Source organism: Chrysemys picta, chromosome 1 (assembly GCF_011386835.1).
Source record: "Chrysemys picta bellii isolate R12L10 chromosome 1, ASM1138683v2, whole genome shotgun sequence".
NCBI classification, from domain to species: Eukaryota; Metazoa; Chordata; order Testudines; family Emydidae; genus Chrysemys; species Chrysemys picta.
The window spans coordinates 224,969,776-224,995,348 of record NC_088791.1 but is presented as its reverse complement, the minus strand read 5'-3'; the positions used below and the strand labels follow the sequence as shown (position 1 = coordinate 224,995,348).

Sequence of the window (25,573 nt, the reverse complement as noted above, 5' to 3'; positions counted from 1 at the left end):
TGAAATACCAGGTGACTTACACAGAATGTCTGCAGCAGAGCAAGACTAGAAGCGGGATCTCTTACAGCCCAGATTGCCACTGTAACCACTGGATCATCCATCCTTTCAGTGGAATAATTGCATACAAGGCCCTGAACCTGCAAAAAACTCTGCCTGTGCTGACATATACCCCGGGCCTTTTAAATCACCACCAGAGCTCCGGCAGCTGGTCTTGGACGGTGATTTAAAGGGCCCAGAGCTCCCCGCAGTGGCAGGAGCACCGGGCCCTTTGAATCCCTGCCCGAGCTCGGCTGCTGGAGCCCTGGGGCCTCAGCAGCCAGGCTCCAGCGGGGATTTTAAGGGCCCGGGTCTCCTCACAGCAGCTGGAGCCCCGGACCCTTTAAATCACCGCCCGAGCCCTGCCACCCCGGGGTAGTGGCGGCAGGACTCCCGTGGTGATTTAAAGGGCCCAGAGCTCCATGGGCCCTTTAATTCGCCCCTGAGCCCCGGGGCTCCCAGCCGCCTCTGCAGCTGGTAGCTCTGGGATGATTTAAAGGCTTCGGCATACTGGTAAGGGTTCTACAGTGATCAGAGGACTTAATTCCTAAATTCAGCCAATTATTTACTACTTGCATTTCTCTCTACAGCACCACTGTATCCCAGATGTCTTATCCATAGATTTCTCACAAAGCAATGCACTGGCTGTGCCACACGTGTAGTTTCTTTGCTACAATACTTTGCAATGGCCTCAACATGACCCTGAGGTCCTGAGATAATATCACCAGATCACTTAAACTACCTTTTTGCAGTCCTCCCCCACCCCACCCCCAAAGAGCAACCTGGATTTAACAGGTTTTGGAGACTGATAATCTGAGCTACCATCTTAGCCTATAATACCAAATAGGTGGATTGTTTGTTTTTAACCTGAACCAATATTTGTGTAACTGATCATTAGATATAACAAAATATTTACGGACGTACCTTGGTTAACAGTTTGTGGCTCTGATCTTTTGTTTTTTTTTAGCAGTTGTTTCTACTAAGCCTTGGTGCAAATTTGCAGTGTTACATTAGAGGGAAGATAGTGATTATGAGAAACACTAGTATTACTCACGTGCTAAATATTCTAAAATTATTGGGTTCACTTACCCTTTATATGTATTTATATATTGGGGGGAAACAAAAACTGTGCAGTAAATATACAGTGGATGCAATTAAAAAGTTCATTCTGGTTTCAGAGCCATTAAATGTTGCAGCAGGATTCTCCATTTTATTTATAGGGACTATCCCTGGAATCCATAATATCTCTAAAAACAGCAGTTTAAGACTGCTCACTGTATAAAGAGTATAAAAACATGACTTTGTTTTAATTGTTGCAGTAGACAATATTCTAAGTGCCTTTCTCCGCACGTACACTAGTCCAAATACTTTTATGTCAGATCACAACACTTACTGTGGGGTGAAGATGGCAGCAGATCAGGTGTTCGGAAAGATTTTATTGTGGCTGGCCCCTCCCCGCCTGTTGTCAGCACTTGCACTTCTAATCGGTAAAGCGTTGATGGCCTCAGGTTGGGGACAGTCAGCACATAATGATCCTAAAAATATATGAATGGAATAAATTCTTATGTCTACCAGAAATAGACAATTGCTTCATCCAGAAATTGTGTACATTAAGTAGATACTTTCTTTCTCACATACATACTTGTTTTAAAATTGTGTTGCAACTCCCACAGATTGTTTTCTTATGATTTTATTTTAAAGATTTCATACATTTATTATGTAGTTCACTACTCTTTTGGTTTGGTTACATGTTCCTAAAGAGTTGGTATCAAAAAATACTTGGCAGAGCAAGAATTTGAAATAAAGCCAGTTCTCAGGCCTGGTCTACACCTAGATCTTAGGTCAACCTAGCTACATTCATACCCATGAAAGAGGTAGTTAAACCAACCGCGACCGTAGTGTAGACACAGCTAGGTCAATGGAAGAACCCTTTCTGTCACTGTAGTAAGAGTCAGTGCTATCGTGGCACAGCTGCAGCCCTGAAGCTGTAACGTTTCTAGTGTAACCATACCCATAGAGTTCACCTATAGGATATTCTTCCCTCTGTCCCTTAAAATACAGCTTTCCCTATAGTAAAGGTTTCACTTGCACATTTTGTGATGCCACTTCCAGATACTTCCAACTGCAATTTTCTAGTCAGTTTCCTGAAATTAAAGTGTCAGTGTCATGAATGGAGTTTATTTCTAGGTTTTATTTATTTTTCAAATAACAAGTACATTGTATGTCTTATAAAATATTTTATAGAAGCCAATGTCTGTCTTTAGTTGCCATTGATTTGTAAACGGATGGCCTTTTTGAGTCCAGGGCAAGAGCCTCAGCTGGTGAAGATTAGTATAGATCCACTCAGCTACCCAGGCTAATGAATGGGCCCTGAATTTTTAATCCCATTTTTGAAGTGGTGAGAGTTGAATGATTAATTAATCCTGGGCCAGACTTTTCACTGCTTTGCACCTTGTGCGATCATTTACAGTCAGACAAATAAGTGCAGATTAGGTGTAAAATATTTCCAAATGAGAATGAACACTTGTAAATGACTCAAGGAAATGCAGTGAAGAATCAGACCTTCAATTCAACTTCTTCCCCAGGTCGTTTGGGCTGCTGAATCACCAGACAACCATCCACTGGACTAGTCCTAGAACTGAACTATTGGCATTAAACTCAGGTCTGTGGAACCAAACACTGAACAAACACAAAGTAACCTCCACCTGGTAGCTACACCTAGCATTCCAGGAATTGCCTGCCAGAAGAAATTGCTGTGCCGACAGACAGAGCATTTAAAGTATGCGCAGCACACTTGTTCTGATCTAGCTCACTGAAGTCAATGGAAAGACCACTGTCTTCATTGGGCTTTGGATCAGGCCCAGGGTGGTTAGTAGCAACCTCTGCCTCTGGTGGAGTTGGCAACATCTCTTGACTGGCCTCCCTCCTGCTTGCTGCTGCTACTACCACCATGGGAGGAACTGGAGCCCTTGCAAAGAAAAGGGGGAATAGTGCAAGTTAAATCTTCTCCCACTTTATATGAACAGAGATCTAGTTCTATTTTGAATTACCATTATTTAACTGTCCACATAAGGGGGACAGGGATCCCCTCAAGTCCCCTCCAGACCCTGCTTCAGGTCCTTGCAATGTCTTTTTCTCACCTCCTGACAGATGCCCAAGGGGGTTCTTGGAGTAAACAAACTAAAGAAAAGTTCCCTCCCCTCTTTTTTCCCTTCTGGGAGAGGGGAGTCTGTGGGAAATTAAAGAGAAGTAAGGGTGACCTGGATCTCAGGCAGTCTTTCTGAGTCAGCCCTTTAGGTTTAGTCTAAACAGGGTCCACCTCCAGCCTCTCCACTCCATGGGGCATGCTGCTCTGTGGCTGGGTTGTGCAGCTTCAGGAGCAATGAGGCTTGTTGCTGTCTCCCTCTCAGCAAGCCGGGGCAGGGCAGCCTTCTTCCTCTTCCCCCAGCCCTTCCTGAGGCAGCTTTTCCCTTTCAAGCTCCTCGCTCCCTTCCCCCCACCCACCCCCAGTAGAACAAGTCTCACAACTGCATCTTGTTAGTGTAGAACAGGCCCAGAGAAACTTGTTAGTCCCCTCTCTGTCAGTGTGAGGGTGTGTCCCTTTATACCTTTGTACAAATTTGCAGAAAAGGGAGAAGAGCTTTATTTTCCACAAAGCACATATCCAGATGGAACAGAGGGAAGGTTAATGCAAAGGAGAGAGAAATTATCTTGCATTCAGGGTGTAATCTGGTGTGGACTCACCCCTGCAGCACCTCCTACTGGTCATCTCAGGAATTAGTTCACCAGTATCCAGAGCGCCCTCTGCAGGCCCGGTGTCCCACCTGTTGTTGGCCCCCATGTCCCTCCCGGACCCCGGTGCCCTTGGCTTGGGTGCTGCCCCCTGGCAGTACCCCAATCTCTCTCTGGGTCTCCCCACCCAGGGGAACCCCCACCCCCTATCCCAATGTCACCTCAATTATGGCTACTGCCAGTCACCATCTAGCCCCCATGCCCTGGGGCAGACTGCAGTCTATCAGCCAATCATCACCGGCAACAAGGAGTTTGGACTGGCTGCCTTTACCCACCCTCAGGTTGCCCCTCTGCAACCCCAGTACCTATATGGGCCTACGACCAGGCCCTGCAGCCTGGGGAGTTGCTGGCCTAGGGCTTTCCAGCCCTGCCTCACTCTACGTCCCCGGGTGAGCTCCCTGCAGCCAGGCCTAGCTCTCTCGGTAGTCAGAGGGACACTCCTCAACTCTGCCTACCCTGGCCTTCATATAAGGCTGAGTGGCTCAGTTTGGGGCGTGGCCCCAGCTGCAGCCACTTCCCCAATCAGCCTGGGTTTAGCTCCTTTACTCATCCCCAGCCCTCTCCAGGGCTTTTCCAACCCCTTCAGGGCTGGAGCGGGCGTTCACCCCGCTACACAGGGTAACCCCACTAAGTTTCCCATCCTGGATATCAAAGAATTAACAAATCCTTACTATCCTAGGAACAGACCGGCCTGATCATCAAAAGAAACATATCTTCTGCTGCCTAGATGATCTTTGCCTTCATTAAGGCATATCTCAAATATGGTTGCTAATTTGACAATCATACACATTACAATGTTTGATGTGTCATCAAGATAAGTAGTTGTTCTGGAGATGTATCCCAAACAAGGGGGGGGAAGTGAACCCGTTTTCTGCTCAGACACACATGCAGAACCAGAGACCACAATGGTGCCTGGCAGCTAAATCATGACTAAAAATACAAAATTAGCCATGCACACAAACATGCAATGCCCACAGCAATAAAAAGAAAACAAACTTACTGCTGGCAGTATCTGTGATTGGGAAATGATGCTGTTGGGTAAGCTGTTTTGTCTGCTCTCTGTAGTAACCTCTGCCCAGGTGACTTGAAACCCTGTCATGGGCTGATGAAGATTTGCCTTTGATATCTTCCATGAAAAGTGACCAGTAATATTTACTTCCTGAACAATGAAAGAGGCAGATAGATTCTCGGGTTTGGCCAGCACTTTAGGGAGAACTGATGCTGCAAAAATTTGAGGCAAGAGGATAAGTTAAATTTTGAGGAACTGCTGAAACAGTGTTAATATAGCTTGAGATCCCAGGGTCACAGTCTGTTTCTTGATGTGTCTATTGCATTTCTTTATCTAGTTTACTCAGGACTTTGCCAACTTTTTGCCACCTCTTTTCTTAAGATACTTTTCTTAAGATACTTCTGAAGAGGCAACAGCATAAACTCTCTAATTTAGGAGAGTTTCAAGGTAACGTCTCAGTATTGCATCTGGTAAAAAGTATACTATAGTCCCATAGCTTGATTATTAACTGACTTGTATTTTGTTTGGTCACTTACCTGTGTAAAGTGAATGCAAAGTGGTATACAATTTGTCAATTCAAAATGGGAACATTTTAGACTCACGTTGGACAGGTGTAAATAACTACACAAGGTGCAAAGCACTGGCAATTAAAACGTACAGCCTTAGGCCTTGTCAGCACAGGAAAGTAGTTTTGGATATAACCTAGGGTTGAATTTAAACTGATACAGTTATCCCAGTATAACTCTCTGTGTGGACATTTATACCAGTATAAAAAGGCTTTTTTTTTTTTGCTATAGCTTATTTGGGAAAGGGGATAAGTTAAACCAAAAACAGCCCTCTTATACTGGAATAAGAGCATTCACGAGGTGGGTTATAAAGGTATAACTAATATCTGTATAATTCTATCTGTATAACTTATAAAACTTTCCAGCACAAACAAGTCCTTAAAAAAAGAATAGCAATGTAAATCATTGCTATAATAATACTGCTACAATATATACTTGAATAATCCCCTGAAATTCTTATCTAAGTGACCAACCAATTCTATGATAGCCTTGTCAAGTTGGTAAAACCACACCCCTATGTATTTAATTTGATTGCATTTGTAACGAGGAAAAATGTTGAAAGTATTTGTTAGATAAATTTCCTACTAAAAGAATTCAAAGACTCTTTAATGTTGAAAAACATTACTTACCAGGGTATCCTGGTAATTACCTGGACATTCAGATACACAAAAATAAGTCTCCTCTACTTATTCTGAGTCTTTCAAAACACATTTGAGAATTGTTTTACAAAACTTGTTTTTGAGTGCCTAGAAGTGCACTTGAAATCTACTCTGCAAGTTCTTCAGACCGTGACTTACCTCCTTCAGCAGGACAAGTAATGTGCTTGTGGTTTTTTCCTTTAAGAGCAGAGCAAGGTGGGGTGGTAAAGAAAATACTTTCAGCCTTCAAACGACCTTTAGATCTTGCTGGCTGAACGGTCACTTTATATTTACATGAAAATGACAGGTCCTGAAGAATTATGTAGTTTTCCTAGACCAAGAAAAACAGTATATGCTGCGAATAAACCTTTTTTTAAAACCATAATGTTGGCATAAGATTAAATGTTTTTTTTTCTAGTAAAGTGCATTTTTCTCTACATGATTAGCACATACAAATGTGTTTTTTTTTCATTCAGAGAACAAAGCAAATATTGCCTATATTATTATTAAATTATAATCAGAAAACATTATTATAGTGGTCGGATACTTTCTTCAATCCTATACAGTACCTTAGTCATGCTGCATCAAAGTAGCTAACTTTTAACACAGGGAACAATCCCTTGGCACGATGGCAGTGGGGAATGGCAGTGTGAGGATGAAAAATGCTAATCCAATTAAATAAAAGTAAGGAAGCTGATTTAAGCTGAGATGAAAGACAGGCTTAGTCTACATTTAAGAACTCCTTTTAACGTGCATACAAATCCCAAGAAGGCCTTATACGTCTTTCCTTGAGAACATCCTACTTCCACCCTTTGATATAGCACGTTAGCCCTCTAAGCAGGAAAGGATCCACAACTGAGCAATAAAACACAGTTATATGTAGAAGGATATCATTAAGGCAACAACTAAACAAGAGCCTTGACACCTTTGAAAAACCCCGCCTACATGTTTTTGTTCAAATCAAGTTTAATAAGAGAAATTCTAGTTTCTGGTAAAATTTCTGAAAGTCACCTAAGTGACTTAGGTTCCCAAGTCCCACTGATTTTCAGTTCTTTACGGCACTTAGGTGTTTCTGAAAGTTTTGTACTCTGTGTTTGAAAACAGCTGAAGAGTGTTAGAGTTAAGCTAAGTAATTTTCTCATAACTGACATGGGAAGTGCATTAGAGAGACAAGGTGGCCGAGGTAATATAATTTATTGGACCAACTTCTGTTGGTGAGAGAGACCAAGCTTATGCACTTACACAGAGCTCTTCTTCTGGTCTGAGATACTAACTCAAAGTGTCACGGCTAAATACAAGCTTTGAACAGATTGTTTAGCATAAGTAGTTAACACATATTTCAACATATTTTAACGGGCCACTTCATCTTGAATGATCCCTTGAAATCTGTGTTAACTACTTATGCTAAACTATCTGTTCAAACCTTGTATTTAGCTGTGACACTGTGAGTGTCTTTCCCAGACCTGATGAAGAGCTCTGTGTAAGCTTGAATGCTTGTCTCTCTCATCAGCAGAAGTTGGGTCAATAAAAGATATTACCTCACCCACCTTGTCTCTCTAATATCCTGGGACCAACACAGATACAGCAACACTGCATACATGAAAAGTGCATGACTAATAGATTACTGAAACATTCCAGTGCAGTTCCTTTAGAACAACACTTGTAAACAAATCACCACTTTGATGCTGAGTTAACTATTGGCATGAGTAAGTATTGTAGGACTAGGCCCCTTATTTGTCACATCAGATTGCTCAGGATACATCCGAAGTAGAATATTACAGTATTAGAAGCTGATCCTGCAAACCTGACTCCTGTAATTCCTATTTAAGATTATTCAAGAGTCAGATTGTACATCTAGTAAAGTCTATGGGAGTTTTGCCATTGACATCACTGGAAGCAGGATCAGACCTAAAGGGAGTATGGTTTTCAGCATCAGGCCCTTTGCAACCATGTGTTTATCGAAGGTAGTTTCTTAACTATTTTAGAATAATATTCAATATCTCAATGTATTGATTTGAACTTACAAATAGACACAGGGTTTTCCAAATCAGACTAGACTAATTACTGTAAAATAATTTACAGGAAAACCAAAAAACCATAATGCACCTGGCCAGTCGTGCAATGCTATTCATGGAGAAAAAAAATCTTTCCTGACCTCTAGTGGCAATAAACTTATTTAATTATATTAGCTTTCCCTTACATTAGCATGCATAACTCCAAATGTTGTTACTGATCACAAAATTATCTGTCTTCTTTTTAAATCGATCGACAGTATTTGACTCTCTGACAGCAGTAAATTCCAACTATTCCCTTTGATTTAGTCTAACTTTACTTGCCATTAACTTCAGTGAGTTGACTTCTTATTATGGCACAGAGTAAAAAAGAAAGGCTGATCAAGTTTTCTTGAAGTTTCTTTCATTATTCACTGACTTGAGTGTGGTGTATCAATTTTAGCAATGTAATGTTTGTATAGCATATTACTTGAGTAGAGTGGTACTAGATTGGACAATACATTCAGTAGGAAGAAATGCCATTGCTAAAATATAATTGGGATATAATATTTATTTATACAGAACTATAACAATTTAGAAACTTTCTCTCTTCTATTCAGGTTCTTATACTGCAGCACTCATTGACTGTAAGGCCAGAAGGGACCACTGTGATCATCTGGTCTGACTTACTGCATAATTCAGGCCATAAGACTTCCCCGAATTTAGTTCCTGTTTGAATTAAAGCATATCTTTAAAACAAAATCCAATCTTGATTTTAAAATTGCCAGTGATGGAGAATCACTGTGATATCTTTGCACCTTCCAGCATTAATATCTAGCAGCTACCATGTGAGGCTTTTTTCTTCATCTCTTACCCTTCTCAGGGGGAGCCTTGCTTGTGGATCCTCCCTATATCTGAAAACAAGCCTAGCTGCTTCATTTGATTAAAATTCAATATTTGTATTTGTATAGTGGTGGTTCCCAGGAGTGCTAATCATGGATCAAGTTTGCCTTGTAGTGTAATATGAACACTTCAGCTAACCATGTAAAGCATTTGAATGCAGTCCATTCATTTAGACTAACTTTCATGTTTGGTTAAATCAACAAACCCATATATATCACTACTCTGCAGTGAAGTAAAAAAAACCACTCCTACTGTACCAATGACAGGTATAAAACATTCTGCATGCTATTACATATCACTTCCCTCTTCCTTTTCCCCATCCTTGATGACTGGAAACCACTACAAGTTAAGCAAGGGACTGAATTTCAACTTACATAGGTCAGGCCAGTTGCTTTTTCAGGCCCTTTAGTTTCATTGTGCACACAGGATTCTGGGAACCACTGGACGTGATATCGACTCATACTAGTGTCTAAATGAACAAAACAGCAATACAAAAAGGAAGAGGAAAACATACATTACAGTTATGCTTTAGCCATCTGCAGCTTTCCTGGCTTTTCTGGATATAAAACCAAGGGATTTTAAGAACTTTGGAAGTGTCAGTTTCTTGCTGCTCATAAGCATTTAAAGTTCCCATGAATGAAAAGAAGAGAACATTAAACATGTCAATAACTTAATCCATGTGTTAGCGCAGTAAGGATGAACTAAAAAAATAAAATAAAGGGATTTAGCAGAAATTTAAGTGTTGATGAGAGGGAGAAAAAATCCCCATGGTTTATGCTGCCAAACATCTTGGGAATGATGGGAATGATTCAGTGCCAACCGTCTGTAACTGTTTATGTTGTCAGAACATTGCAATGCTGCTGCATGGCACCACTCGGTAAATCTGTGTTTGGACACGTGAAAATTTCCCTGAACCTTATACTTTCAGAATGTATCATGAAACCGCCTCCACATGTGGCCAACTGAAAGTCTAGTCACAGCTCTTAGGAATAATACTAAAGGCTTGCTCTTGCTCTCATTGAAGCCAGTGGCAAAACTCCCGTGACTTCAATGGTGCAGACTCTACAACAGCAATTCCATAGTTATCACTGTGATTTTTAGTAAAAATTCTCTGAGAGCTCCAAACAGAATTGTAGTGGCAGGCGTAACATTTCTAACCATTCCTCTCAATCCAGACTGTATGATAAAGCAGACTAGGGCAAAACAAAGAGCAATGAAGAACTGAGACAGAAAACATGGTGGTATAAATGCATCTTGTTGTTTTCCTGGAGTATTCATATTTCTGTGCATAGTGGCTATAAAATTAAATGTCTATTATAGTAATTAACTTGATACACCAGAGTTGCTCATGCCAAGTGCATGATTATGGTTTTCTGGAATGGAAAAGAAATACCTTTGATGGCTTTAGGGTTGATCTGGCAATAGACTGCTATGAGCAATTTGGAAGCAGAAGAGAGGGATTACAAATTAAAGAGAAAATAAGTGATCTCTGAAGCCAACAAAAATTGTATTTGGTAAGAAAGACTGATTGGAAGTTTGTTCAAAATGGATTTTTGTAGCTGTTGTCTTCATAACAACATATATGCTAATTATTTTCATGACTGCTCTCGAAGCCCAAAGGTTTTCAATAAGAAATGAATGAAGAAACACTCAACTGTGTTCTAATTATTTTCTGTCATATTTTTTAAAAATGTAGGTATTCTCACTTGAATCTGACAATTGTGGCTTTGGCATTAGACGTACCAGTCAGAGTGAGATACACACTCACAGTGCATCTCCAAGTAGGTCTCATCTGATTTCATCTGTTCTGATTCATTCAATTATTGCCTATTCTCTGTTTGCTCCTGCTCCTGAGACAAACACATAGGACGTGCAGTCCATCACCTGTCATCTAGAGACCTGAAAACTCAGTACTATTCTATTAACCATCTGAAGTCTCTGATGAATGACTATATAGTGAATCTTCTTATTGATCTCCTACTATCTGATAATCAGCAATTTACTCTTTTAAAGTATACTTACATAAGGCAGACCACTTATAGATCCATTCAAACTTTAAATTCAATACACTCGCTAGTCATTACATAAAAGTATTGCTGTTGGCTTTGTCACAGATTGAATGAGGCCTGGTTACCTGTCCACCAAGAACCGGAGAAGACCACTAATACTTCAAATAGGCCATTGAACACCTCCATATGAACAACCAGTGAAAGATGAGCTGGACTTGATGACCTCTCAAAGTCCCTGTCAGTCCTACATTTCTATGATTCTATGAATCTTGAGGTTTCAAAGTTTGCTTTGGTTAAGTATCTAACTGACCAGTCTGGAGTTGAGCTAATCCTCGGTCTGGAAATCTCATGAAATTAGGATTTCAGCGTAATATCTAATGTATTTCCAGGTTTTGGCCAGGTAGGAAATTCTGTGGGAACTGTGGGGCTCTGTCCAGCTCCCCACCTGTAATCTGATCTTTCCACCTGGGCATACAGATACCCTGCTCACACCTCATTCCTTTCTTCCTTCCTGCCTATCCATTCAGGCAGTGGCAACCTCTTTGTCTCTCTACCGGGAAGCTAAGAAGTGAACTCAAAGCACAACTTTCCAAGAAGCTTCCTGCTGCTGGATTCAAATGAGATTGTTGCTGGGCTGGTGTGAAGAAAGTCTGTAATATCTCTAATTACTGCTCATGTTTTCTGTTGTTTTTTTGTTATCATTCACATTTCATATCCCAATAACAACCTGACCACTGACCCCCTAGACATAACTGCCACACCGAAACCGTATACATTCTTTTTTTTTAGTTTTATAAACAGTTAAAATTACTTCAAATACTTGTTTTAACATATATATATATATAACCAGTCATGGCTGGAATGCATGAATAGTAATAGATACGGTTAAGGTTACTTGCTGTGTTTCCATTCTAAAGGGCCTTTTTCATTGAGATGATTTTCCTAAACGTGTTCATTTGGGACTAAAATTTTTCAGGTATTGTCTCTGAACATTTTTGGAGAGTTTGAGTGAAAAAAGGAGTTCAGGTATTTTGGCTAGAAAGAAGACTGAAAGGAAATAAAAAAATAATAACAACCCCGAAACACACCAATAAAAAACAAAACTCTATAGCATCCATGATTTGGGATAGAAAACTGAAATGTGGGAGGGAAAAACAGTCTCTAGGTTAGCAATGTACTTTTTCAATGGTTGGAGGGATGTTTTTGCTTTGGCAGAGTAACAGATATACAAAAATATCATGCTTTGTTTATGCAGGATACATGTTTAGTAACAACATCACCTTTAAAAATAACTATATCCCAATATATTTGAAAACAAATAGATCTAGTGGATCTGAGGTATGAAAACCAAACCTAGTGAGAAACTTTTCTAAACGTTTGAAAATACATTTCCTTTTTCTTTATTAGGGTGCTAACTATGAGTGTAAATTGTGTGACTCTAGGGTTTTTATCTATAAGATAGTGTATATCTGTGAGATTTAAACACATGCAAAAGAAAAACTTACTGTAGCTTTTCCCATCAGCAATGTGCATTGGCCCCTACTGAGATCACTACTGTACTTTTCTTTGGATTTTTTTGTTCATCTATCAACTATAAACATGGCAATAGTAACTCTTGCTGCTAATGCAATGGGCAACCAATTCAAGCTGTTGTTTAATCTAATGGCAGAGTCACCAAGGCTCATGATTCAGAATTATAGACAGTTGAAGTTAATTCACTATAATCTATAGTCATGCCTGGAAGTCACATATGAAAAGTTGTTTGTGAAGTTAATATTAGTAAGAATAGCCAATATGCAGTAAGATTCTTTCATTATCATAGCTAGTTTTAGCAGAAAACCTGGCTATTCCTTGTAACTATAACTTTTGAAATTAAAGAGACTAACAAAAAACCGCTGCCTTGCTACCTTGAATTGGGATGGAGAGTTGGCAGTTTTTCAAAGGGACACTATTAAGGGCCCAAAAGCAAGCTATTCCGCTGGTTAGGAAAGATAGAAAATGTGGCAAAAGACCACCTTGGCTTAACCATGAGATCTTGCATGATCTAAAAAATAAAAAGGAGTCATATAAAAAATGGAAACTGGGACAGATTACAAAGGATGAATATAGGCAAACAACACAGGAATGCAGGGGCAAGATTAGAAAGGCAAAGGCACAAAATGAGCTCAAACTAGCTACGGGAATAAAAGGAAACAAGAAGACTTTTTATCAATACATTAGAAGCAAGAGGAAGACCAAAGACAGGGTAGGCCCACTGCTTAGTGAAGAGGGAGAAACAGTAACAGGAAACTTGGAAATGGCGGAGATGCTTAATGACTTCTTTGTTTCGGTCTTCACCGAGAAGTCTGAAGGAATGCCTAACATAGTGAATGCTAATGGGAAGGGGGTAGGTTTAGCAGATAAAATAAAAAAAGAACAAGTTAAAAATCACTTAGAAAAGTTAGATGCCTGCAAGTCACCAGGGCCTGATGAAATGCATCCTAGAATACTCAAGGAGCTAATAGAGGAGGTATCTGAGCCTCTAGCTATTATCTTTGGAAAATCATGGGAGACAGGAGAGATTCCAGAAGACTGGAAAAGGGCAAATATAGTGCCCATCTATAAAAAGGGAAATAAAAACAACCCAGGAAACTACAGACCAGTTAGTTTAACTTCTGTGCCAGGGAAGATAATGGAGCAAGTAATTAAGGAAATCATCTGCAAACACTTGGAAGGTGGTAAGGTGATAGGGAACAGCCAGCATGGATTTGTGAAGAACAAATCATGTCAAACCAATCTGATAGCTTTCTTTGATAGGATAACGAGCCTTGTGGATAAGGGTGAAGCTGTGGATGTGGTATACCTAGACTTTAGTAAGGCATTTGATACGGTCTCGCATGATATTCTTATCGATAAACTAGGCAAATACAATTTAGATGGGGCTACTATAAGGTGGGTGCATAACTGGCTGGATAACCATACTCAGAGAGTTGTTATTAATGGTTCCCAATCCTGCTGGAAAGGCATAACGAGTGGGGTACCGCAGGGGTCTGTTTTGGGACCGGCGCTGTTCAATATCTTCATCAACGACTTAGATATTGGCATAGAAAGTATGCTTATTAAGTTTGCGGATGATACCAAACTGGGAGGGATTGCAACTGCTTTGGAGGACAGGGTCATAATTCAAAATGATCTGGACAAATTGGAGAAATGGGCTGAGGTAAACAGGATGAAGTTTAACAAAGACAAATGCAAAGTGCTCCACTTAGGAAGGAAAAATCAGTTTCACACATACAGAATGGGAAGAGACTGTCTAGGAAGGAGTACGGCAGAAAGGGATCTAGGGGTTATAGTGGACCACAAGCTAAATATGAGTCAACAGTGTGATGCTGTTGCAAAAAAAGCAAACATGATTCTGGGATGTATTAACAGGTGTGTTGTGAGCAAGACACGAGAAGTCATTCTTCCGCTCTACTCTGCTCTGGTTAGGCCTCAGCTGGAGTATTGTGTCCAGTTCTGGGCACCGCATTTTAAAAAAGATGTGGAGAAATTGGAAAGGGTCCAGAGAAGAGCAACAAGAATGATTAAAGGTCTTGAGAACATGACCTATGAAGGAAGGCTGAAAGAATTGGGTTTGTTTAGTTTGGAAAAGAGAAGACTGAGAGGGGACATGATAGCAGTTTTCAGGTATTTAAAAGGATGTCATAAGGAGGAGGGAGAAAACTTGTTCACCTTAGCCTCTAAGGATAGAACCAGAAGCAATGGGTTTAAACTGCAGCAAGGGAGGTCTAGGTTGGACATTAGGAAAAAGTTCCTAACTGTCAGGGTGGTTAAACACTGGAATAAATTGCCTAGGGAGGTTGTGGAATCTCCATCTCTTGAGATATTTAAGAGTAGGTTAGATAAATGTCTATCAGGGATGGTCTAGATGGTATTTGGTCCTGCCATGCGGGTAGGGGACTGGACTCGATGACCTCTCGAGGTCCCTTCCAGTCCTAAAATCTATGAATCTATGAATCTATAATGATCTGGAGGATGGTGTGGACTGCACTCTCAGCAAGTTTGCAGATGACACTAAACTAGGAGGCGTGGTAGATACACTAGAGGGTAGGGATCGGATACAGAGGGACCTAGACAAATTAGAGGATTGGGCCGAAAAAAACCTGATGAGGTTCAACAAGGACAAGTGCAGAGTCCTGCACTTAGGACGGAAGAATCCCATGCACTGCTACAGACTAGGGACCGAATGGCTAGGTAGCAGTTCTGCAGAAAAGGACCTAGGGGTCACAGTGGACGAGAAGCTGGATATGAGTCAACAGTGTGCTCTTGTTGCCAAGAAGGCTAACGGCATTTTGGGCTGTATACGTAGGGGCATTGCCAGCAGATCGAGGAATGTGATCGTTCCCCTTTATTCGACATTGGTGAAGCCTCATCTGGAATACTGTGTCCAGTTTTGGGCCCCACACTACAAGAAGGATGTGGAAAAATTGGAAAGAGTCCAGCGGAGGGCAACAAAAATGATTAGGGGCCTGGAGCACATGACTTATGAGGAGAGGCTGAGGGAATTGGGATTGTTTAGTCTCCAGAAGAGAAGAATGAGGGGGGATTTGATAGCAGCCTTCAACTACCTGAAGGGGGGTTCCAAAGAGGATGGAGCTCGGCTGTTCTCAGTGGTGGCAGATGACAGAACAAGGAGCAATGGTCTCAAGTTGCAGTGGGGGAGGTCCAGGTTGGATATTAGGAAAAACTATTTCACTAGGAGGGTGGTGAAACACTGGAATGCGTTACCTAGGGAGGTGGTGGAGTCTCCTTCCTTGGAGGTTTTTAAGGCCCGGCTTGACAAAGCCCTGGCTGGGATGATTTAGCTGGGAATTGGTCCTGCTTTGAGCACGGGGTTGGACTAGATGACCTCTTGAGGTCCCTTCCAACTCTGATATTCTATGATTCTATGATTCTATGAAGCGTGTGCTTAAATGCTCGCCTAAATAGGTGCCTTATATCCATATCTAGGTGCCTGAATAGACTTGAGTTGATTTTCAGAGGTGCCAAGCACTACAACTCATTGAAAAGTTTTAGATTAAAAATATTTTAGATTTTTGCAAAACAAAACAAAACAAAAAACAAAGACATAATTTTTTAGGTTTTTTTTACATAAAACAAACAGAAAACAATGTTTTAACTTTTCTAAACCCAAAAATTTCAGTTTTAATTAAAAGAATGGAACATTGTGACAAAAATGAAAAGAAGATTTTTTTTATTTAAATTCCCAATGCCAAATAATTGGCATTTTTCTAGCTTCTTTACACCCTTAATGCCTACAAAAGTCCTGGGGAGCTCCAGGATCTCAACACCCTTCAGACTCACGTCATTTTTATTCAGGAGCATAAATATGGATTTAGAATCCCAACTTTAAGCACCCGGGTTTGGAATGCTTTGCCTAAACCATTAAAACCTTGTTTAAGTAAGGCTTGATATGGGTAACTCCAGACCTGTAGGCATATAGCCTACATCTGCTAAATCTTGTAATCTCAAACCAGTGTTTGAAGCTTAGTTTTGTTTTGAATACCAAAAACAATTTTAGTTGATATTGTTACTCCTCAGCTGGGATTTTTGGTTAAAATGATTCTAAAGTTGATTGTAAAATAAACAAAATAATGGTAAAAAATCTTAAAATAATAAGTAACCTCTACTCATTTTCTCTGCCAACATAATCTATGTTTCTGTTCTGCTGTGTTTTCCTCCTGGTGCTGGCTATGTGAATAATTTATCAAATGTGGTTTATTTTTTCTATCATGTTACCACAGACAACTTCTTTCTTTGCCTCAGATGCTTTTTTTCCTACATCACAGTGAATGTTTTGCTGCTGAAGGGTGTCAGGACAACAATCTAGGAAACTGAAGTCTTTTGCATAGCTAGAATAGGTATTGGTATAGCGTGGGCAGCAGCAGTATGACAGTCCCACTCCACCAAGCCAATGTGCCTCACTATTGTTCTGAGAGATAAAAGGGCATTTATTTCCTTGTATTTGAGCTCATGCAACCTAGTGGATAGAGCACTGGACTGGGACTTGGAAATGCTGGGTTCTACTACCAGCTGTGACACTGGACTGCTAGGAAACCTTGTGCAAGTCAGTTCATCTCTGTGCCCTCTAGTTTACCCATCTGTAAAATGGGGTTAATGATACTGACCTCCTAGGTAAGGAACTTGGAGCTCTATGGCTGAAACGCATTATATATGAGAGGTTTCAGAGTAGCAGCCGTGTGAGTCTGTATCCGCAAAAAGAACAGGAGTACTTGTGGCACCTTAGGGACTAACAAATTTATTACAGCATAAGCTTTCGTGGGCTACTGTTCTTTTTATTATATATGAGGTTGGGTATAGTATTATTATTCAGTTCTGTGCATGTTTGTTGACACATGTTGGTGTAAGAGTACCAATGAGTGCCAACCAGGATACTGTTGCTCTCCATACGAGGATATTTGTTTATGAGCAAATGGACTGTGAAAACTTATTTAAAAGAGTCCATCAGACAAGACTTGCTTGAAAACAATGAACTTAGTGCCAGACTATGGCTTGTATGGCTAGCACCTCCAAAACGTTCACCTTAAGTTTTCAGAGTTTCATTAAAGCCAGTCATAGTTTTCTGTAGACTTTCCTTTACATTCCAGTTCTCCCTGCATACCCAACTTAAATTGCCAAGTTTGCACAATTTTGATAGCCTCTCTAATCTAAGGGAGATTAAAGAAAAAGAACTAATTAAAGAATTAAGGCGAAAGAATTAAAAGAATTAAAGATAAAGAACTCAATAATAGTGGGGGATTTCAATTATCCCCATATTGACTGGGTACATGTTACCTCAGGATGAAATGCAGAGACAAAATTTCTTGATACTTTAAATGACTGCTTCTTGGAGCAGCTGGTACAGGAACCCACAACTGGAGAGGAAACTCTCGATTTAGTCCTGAGTGGAGCGCACGATCTGATCCAAGAGGTAATTATAACAGGACCGTTTGGAAATAGTGACCATAATATAATAACATTTAACATTCCTGTGGTGGGAAGATCACCTCAGCAACCCAACACTGTGGCATTTAATTTCAGAATGGGGAACTATGCAAAAATGAGGAGGTTAGTTAAACAGAAATTAAAAGGTACAGTGAAAAGTGTCCATGCAGCTTGCAGGGATTTCATTCTAGTCAAAGACACCATAATAGAGGCCCAACTTAAATATATACCCCAAATTAAAAAAGTACAATAAAAGAATTAAAAAAGAGCCACCGTGGCTTAACAACCATGTAAAAGAAGTAGTGAGAGATAAAAAGGTATCTTTTAAAAATTGGAAGTCAAATCCTAGTGAGGTAAATAGAAAGGAGCACAAACGCTGTCAAATTAAGTGTAAAAATGAAATAAGAAAAGCCAAAAAGGAGTTTGAAGAACATCTAGCCAAATACTCAAAAGGTAATAACAAAATGTTGTTTAAGTACATCAGAAGCAGGAAGCCTGTTAAACAATCAGTGGGCCCCTGGACGATCGAGATACAAAGGAGTACTTAAAGACGATAAAGTCATTGTGGAGAAACCAAATGAATTCTTTGCTTCAGTCTTCATGGTTGAGGATGTTAGGCAGATTCCCAAACCTGAGCTGTCCTTTGTAGGGTGACAAATCTGAGGAACTGTCACAGATTGAAGAGACACTAGAGGAGGTTTTGGAATTAATTGATGAACTTAACAGTAAAAAGTCACCGGGACCAGATGGCATTCACCCAAGAGTTCTGAAAGAACTCAAATGTGAAATTGTGGAACTATTAACTAGGGTTTGTAACCTGTCCTTTAAATCAGCTTCTGTACCCAATGACTGGAAGATAGCTAACGTAACGCCAATATTTAAAAAGGGCTCTAGAAGTGATCCCGACAATTACAGACTGGTAAGTGTAACGTCAGTACTGGGCAAATTAGTTGAACCAATAGTAAAGAATAAAATTGTCAGACACATAGAAAAACATAAATTGTTGGGCAAAAGTCAACATGGTTTCTGTAAAGGGAAATCATGTCTTGCTAATCTATTAGAGTTCTTTGAAAGGGTCAACAAACATGTAGACAAGGGGGATCCAGTGGACATAGTGTACTTAGATTTCCAGAAAGATTTTGACAAGGTCCCTCACCAAAGGCTCTTATGTAAATTAAGTTGTCATGGGATAAGAGGGAAGATCCTTTCATGGATTGAGAACTGGTTAAAAGATAGGGAACAAAGTATAGGAATAAATGGTAAATTTTGAGAATGGAGAGGGGTAACTAGTGGTGTTCCCCAAGGGTCAGTCCTAGGACCGATCCTATTCAACTTATTCATAAATGATCTGGAGAAAGGGGTAAACAGTGAGGTGGCAAAGTCTGCAGATGATACTAAACAGCTCAAGCTAGTTAAGACCAAAGCAGACTGTGAATAACTTCAAAAAGATCTCACAAAACTAAGTGATTAGGCAACAAAATGGCAAATGAAATTTAATGTGGATTAATGTAAAGTAAATCACATTGGAAAAAATAACCCCAACTATACATACAATATGATGGGGGCTAAATTAGCTACAACCAATCAGGAAAGAGATCTTGGAGTCATCATGGATAGTTCTCTGAAGACGTCCACACAGTGTGCAGCAGCAGTCAAAAAAGCAAACAGGATGTTAGGAATCATTAAAAACAAGGGATAGAAAATAAGACAGAGAATATCTAATTGCCCTTATATAAATCCATGGTATGCCCACATCTTGAATACTGCGTACAGATGTGGTCTCCTCATCTCAAAAAAGATATACTGGCATTAGAAAAGGTTCAGAGAAGGGAAATTAAAATGATTAGGGGATTGGAATGGGTCTCATAAGAGGAGAGATTAAAGAGGCTAGGACTTTTCATCTTGGAAAAGAGGAGACTAAGGGGGGATATGATAGAGGTATATAAAATCATGAGTGATGTGGAGAAAGTGAATAAGGAAAAGTTATTTACTTGTTCCCATAATATAAGAACTAGAGGCCACCAAATGAAATTAATGGGCAGCAGGTTTAAAACAAATAAAAGGAAGTTCTTCTTCACACAGCGCACCGTCAACCTGTGGAACTCCTTGCCTGAGGAGGTTGTGAAGGGTAGGACCATAACAGGGTTTAAAAGAGAACTGGATAAATTCCTGGAGGTTAAGTCCATTAATGGCTATTAGCCAGGATGGTTAAGGAATGGTGTCCCTAGCCTCTGTTTGTCAGAGGATGGTGATGGACAGCAGGAGAGAGATCACTTGATCATTATCTGTTAGGTTCACTCCTTTTGGGGCACCTGGCATTATCCACTGTCGGTAGAGAGGATACTGGGCTGGATGGATCTTTGGTTTGACCCAATATGGCCATTCTTATGCACACATTATGTAAATCTGTACAAAAGATTTACATAAAATGTGTTCAAATTTGGCAATTGAAGTTTGGTGCACAGGGAGAATTTGGCCCATTATATAGTTCAAAGCAGATGTCTTCAACAAGAATAGCATAGTCTAGGATTTAATTCCAATGAAAACTCAAGCTTCAGCTACAGATTCCCCTTGTACAGTAATGCTGAACTTATCTCTGTGTTTGCCAGAGAATTTGGAACAACGTGGTGTGGGTGATAATTCACAGTGGAAAGAAATGTGCCTACATGTGGTAAAAAAAGATCAAAAGAAGACTATGAAACTAGAAATAATAAAGCTTTTATTGGGGTAGCATGAAAAGATCTAACTCAGAATGTTTCAAGTACAAGTAGCAAATTTAAGCCAAATTATTGGTTTAGTATATGATAATACTGTGTATTTATATGTTATGTCTTTCATCAAAAAGGACCCCAACAAATTAGACAAATGTAACTAGCTAAACATACAAACTGTGTTGCTAAAGGGATCTTTATCAGAGCTGAGCAAATTATTTATAGTGAATAATGTAAAACTAAATTCAGTCTACTTTTGGAAACAAGCAGACTGTAATTTCCTTTAATTTATTCCATATTCAAAATTACTCAAATCATTAGTTGTATGTGTACCTTACTTTATAGATCAATGGCAAATAGTTTGCTTCAAGTATTCCATATCATTTGAAAGGTGTTGATTGGTTGTGATTAGCCACATAAGTGACATGGTTTGGTTTTTGTTCCCTTATTAGGGGGTTGATTCTACAAGATTCTGAGCACTTTGGCCCTCATTCAACAAAGCACTTAAGCATGTGAGATATCCTGTTGACTTCAATAGTTAAGCATGTGCTTAAGTGGATTGTGGCCAGAATGCTCGGCCTCTGGCAGGATCGCGTCACGGAGGAGTATGCATCTTATTAACAGGAGAAGGGCTTGAACATGACTCTAGGGCTTCGAGTCTCTTAGAAAGAGGTAGAAGATAAACAGGATGAGGGAAGTTAAACAATTTCCTTTCTGGATCATGCAGAACTATGCCAAGGCATCATTTCTACACAAATTAGATGATTGCAAGATTTATTGACTGGCTAAAGCTTTTAAATTTAACTGCACATCACAAAATTACATTCACACCAAGCAGGTGAAGTCTTAGTTGAAAGTGGCTTGTCTATAGACTTCTCTAGCTTATTTAACTGCCTCTGTGGCAAGTGCTATAACAAGAGATTTGGGGAGCTGCATACATATGCTGTGATGAGCAGTATTCCAACATCCTAGATAGAATGTACTATTTTCACAGGGCTAAATGGTCACATGATGATCTGCCCAGCATCAAGAGCAACACGGGGTTATGCTGCCCTTGGAGCAGCCTAGGAGGGTAATTCTGAATCTCCCAGTCATAGACTCTCTTCCTGACTTTCTGCCACTTGAGGGAGGGAGAAAACCATGCCGGGTCTATCCCCTCTCAGTATACAACCCTTGGCAAGCCAAGGCAGCTACGTTGCTGAGTGGGCTGGAAGGAATAGAGCCAAGGTTCTTTTCACTGCCCACCCCCTCCTGCACTGTGGAACCTGCTTCCACACCCATACTGCTACCCATGATATCAGTAGCTGGTGCATAGGCGAAAGGAGACATCTTTTACCTTTGTGCCACCATGGTAGCTGGGCCATGCTTCAGCCCTGGGTGAATACTGAAACATGCAAGCTTAAAATTTACTTTTCATGAGCATTTGTATAAGTAAAACTCAACTGCTGCAATGTGCCTGGAAAGCAAATATAAAAAACAGGCATGAACATGGATAAAGTTCAAGTAAATACATGTGATTTTATGTATTTATTTATTCATTTATTGTTGATCCTCTTATCTACTTTTCTCTCCACTGCTAAAAAGCAGCTAAATCTCTGATGATCCTCACAGTAGCAACTATTTGACAGAACACAGAAACACTACAAAATGGCTTAAGAAAGAGAGTGAAGAAACTGAAGATAGGCAGAATGTAATTATAATTACCAGTAATTACTGGTTTCTAAGCTGGGATTTGACTGGTGTCCTACTAAGGTTAACAACACTCTTCTTGCAAAAAGTGCTGTGGGTTTTTTAGAGACTGCAAGCGAACAGGCCTTTTTATGTCTCCTGTGAAATGTGGTGTCTTTTGCAAACATAAACTCTATTCCAAAGCTAAGCCATTGAAACTAGAGGGAAAAGTGAATCTATTCACTGGCTGAATTCTCAATGGCATTTCCGGTAATAGTCAGGACATTCCCCTGTGGAACGTATCTCAGGATGAGGTCCTAATCTTAACATTCTAGTAACAAAAACTCTTTGCTTTTAGGTGAGTGTCCTATACTGTCCTAATGGTTTAGTGTGTGTGTATGTGGGGGGGGTCCCCATAAAAGTCCTTTACATGCCTGCAAAAATGTTGCTGCTCCCCTGCTCTTTTTTTCACCTCCTATGCAGTCCTAGGCATGTTTTCTTCTGCAATAGCATATTCATGACAGTTTATCTGTTTGTTCCTTTACCCAGTAAAGGCATAAGAAGAAAAGATTCCAAAATGCCAAACAGTGGATTTTATTATACGTAGTTATGGTTCTCATGACAGCTCTGAAAAAAAACCCCCACCTTTAATGATCACTTATTCATACAGCACAATTAAAATAAACACCAAAAACCCTTGGCTGGCATTTAAACTTCATTCAAATAAACAGTTCTTTCAAAAGGTAATCTGTATTGTTTCTTGCTCTAATATGGAATATTAGTGGTTGTGTTTAAATTGTTGAGAATTTGGTTCTAAACTCTCTGCCATTTAAAACTCTCTCTCTCTCTCTCTCTCTCTCTCTCTCTAGAATGCATCATTTGGATAATAAAATGGTAATTCCTTTCAAAGAATGACACTAATGGAAAGTGTGTAATTTAAAGATGGGCCCAAGCCACAATGTGTTTATCCACATCTGAATGCATACTGCACCGATGATTAACAGCATTTTCATCCAGGGATTTTGTGTGAGCCCACAGGTAGAGTACATGAAACAATATATTTTACTGAGTTCTGTTTGCCAGCAATGTCCACAGGTGTCCCGTTTTTTGTAAGGGAAATTTTGCCTATTTTAGAAACTATAATGCCGCACTTTTCCATGTCTGGTACCATACGAAGCTAAGATTCAGGCTAGTTACTCGGGGCCAGATTTTCAAAGGTATTTAGGTGCCTAAAGATATAGATGGATGCTTTTGAAAATCACACTAGACACATAACTCTCATTAATTAGGTACTTTTGAAAATCCCACTAGGGACCTATTTGTATTTTTAAGTGCCTAAAAACCTTTAAAAATCTGCCCCTTAGTCAAGGTAGTTAGTTAACTGGTATTGACATGCCGAGTCTCCAAATGAGTGAAATGTTAATATCTTCACATGTAGCTTAACAGTGATTAGAAGAATTCACTTTATAGAGAGACCTGATCATGGTTAACTAGACAAGAACGAATCTGAAAAAGTGAAAAATGTAAACTGTATAAACAGATGTTACTGAGGCAAAAGAAAGATGATGTTTTTGGAAACATACCAGTCTTTCTTGAACAGTAGAAAAACCAAACTAATTCGGACAAACAGTTTGTTCAATGGTTAGCCAATACATAGTTTTTTTAATTCCTTGTTAAAATGAGTCTTTTCTGGAAATAATTTCCCAACTAATGTGACATTGCATGTCTTGTCAGCAATTTTATAAAATTCCACAGTATGGTAAGCACACCCAGGACTACTGTGAAACTGTACACCCTAGACTACAGTGCACCCCGTACACCTGGGACTACAGTGAAACTGACTAAACTGGACTAAAGTGAAACTGTGTAATTGTTTGAGGAAGTATAATAAAGTATCATGATACATTAGTAAATGGCCAGGTACTCAAACAGTGATCTCCCTTCTGCAGTGATTATTACTAACTGAAATAATTCCCCACACTAACAAATGTACTGTCCAGTGAGTCAGATCCAGCAGCCCTTACTCACTTTGAATAGTCCCATTAACTTAGTGGAACTGCTTGCATATAGAAGGGTTGCATATAGACCCAATGCCTGTTAGAGATCATACTAGGAAGCATTTGCATTATTTTTAACCTTGCAGGATGAAAATGACCTGTTACAAACAAACAGTCTGTGCAAACAGTCACTTCATTTATCTTCCCGCACTAAGAAAGAGCTAGTTTTGTTTTCCAAAGATCTGGTTATGAAAGCTTTTGTGGCAGCTTTCTATCTGCTTTGCCTTGCCCTATGTTTTATTCTTCTCTGCAATTTAATTGATTATTCCTGTTCAGTTGATTTATCAGACAGTGCAGGATAGAGTCTTTGCCCCTCCCTGCTTCAATCCCTGTTTAAGACATTCTTTGCTTTGCATTTCTGGTAAGTATTAAAGCAAAAAATCAAATCTGAAGCCAAATACAAATATTTGTAAACATCTATACTTTCAAGCAAAAGCAAGGGGCAAACAATTCAACATTAAGTGGAAACACTGATGAACTCAATAAAATGATGTTTAATATGGGCCAAATGCTATAGTCATGACTCAGGCAGAATACTGATTGAATGGGAGTTTGCCTAAGTAAGAATAGCTGTATTATCCCTAAATAAGAGCCACTAAAACATCAATTGTGTTGCAGCAATGGGTTTAGGACACAGTACTGTGACATTTTGCATTGGAAGGAAATCATCACACTAAATTACAGTACATTATTCTCACTGATGAGAATTACTGCAGTAAGTGACGAGACTGATTGAAGTACATCTATAGCAGGGGTTCTTCAACTGGGGCTCGTGATCCTTCAGGGGGTCACAAGGTGGTTACATGGAGGTTGAGAACTGACAGCTCCCAGCCCCCATTAAATTAAATTATTCTCCCCCACCCCCCATTTTTAATGTAGAAGGGGAGAATCACACTCAGAGGCTTGCTGTGTGAAAGGGGTCACATACAAAAAGTTTGAAAACCACTGATCTATAGAGAATAAAGTTCCTCTTTTTTGATTCCATGGGAAACATCTCATTTAAACCCCCAAGGGTTTTTAATATTGGAGGAACTTGAAGGCTTCTCAGCCAAAGTCCAAAACCCCAGCTTCCTAGTCACCAAACTGCTGTGGGGCAGGGGAAACATGAGAAGCCTTTTATTTTTGCAGTTTCAGTCTTGATTATTGCACAAGATTTTCTTAGGACCTTAATTGTCATAAGCAGCTAATCCTTTTAGGTTAGAGATTCAG

At 39.8% G+C, this 25,573-nt stretch overlaps 1 protein-coding gene across 2 annotated transcripts in view; it reads right to left on the bottom strand.

The window, feature by feature from the left end:
- ANOS1 (anosmin 1) overlaps positions 1–25,573 on the bottom strand; it is a 184,399-nt gene that overhangs the window by 3,800 nt on the left and 155,026 nt on the right. For both annotated transcript variants that reach the window (XM_005283349.5, XM_005283348.5), the window contains 4 exons: positions 9,310–9,404; positions 6,201–6,372; positions 4,829–5,049; positions 1,430–1,571 (listed from right to left, as the gene is read on the bottom strand). In XM_005283349.5, the coding sequence (XP_005283406.2) occupies positions 1,430–1,571; positions 4,829–5,049; positions 6,201–6,372; positions 9,310–9,404 (630 nt within the window). The remainder of the gene's footprint in view (positions 1–1,429; positions 1,572–4,828; positions 5,050–6,200; positions 6,373–9,309; positions 9,405–25,573) is intronic.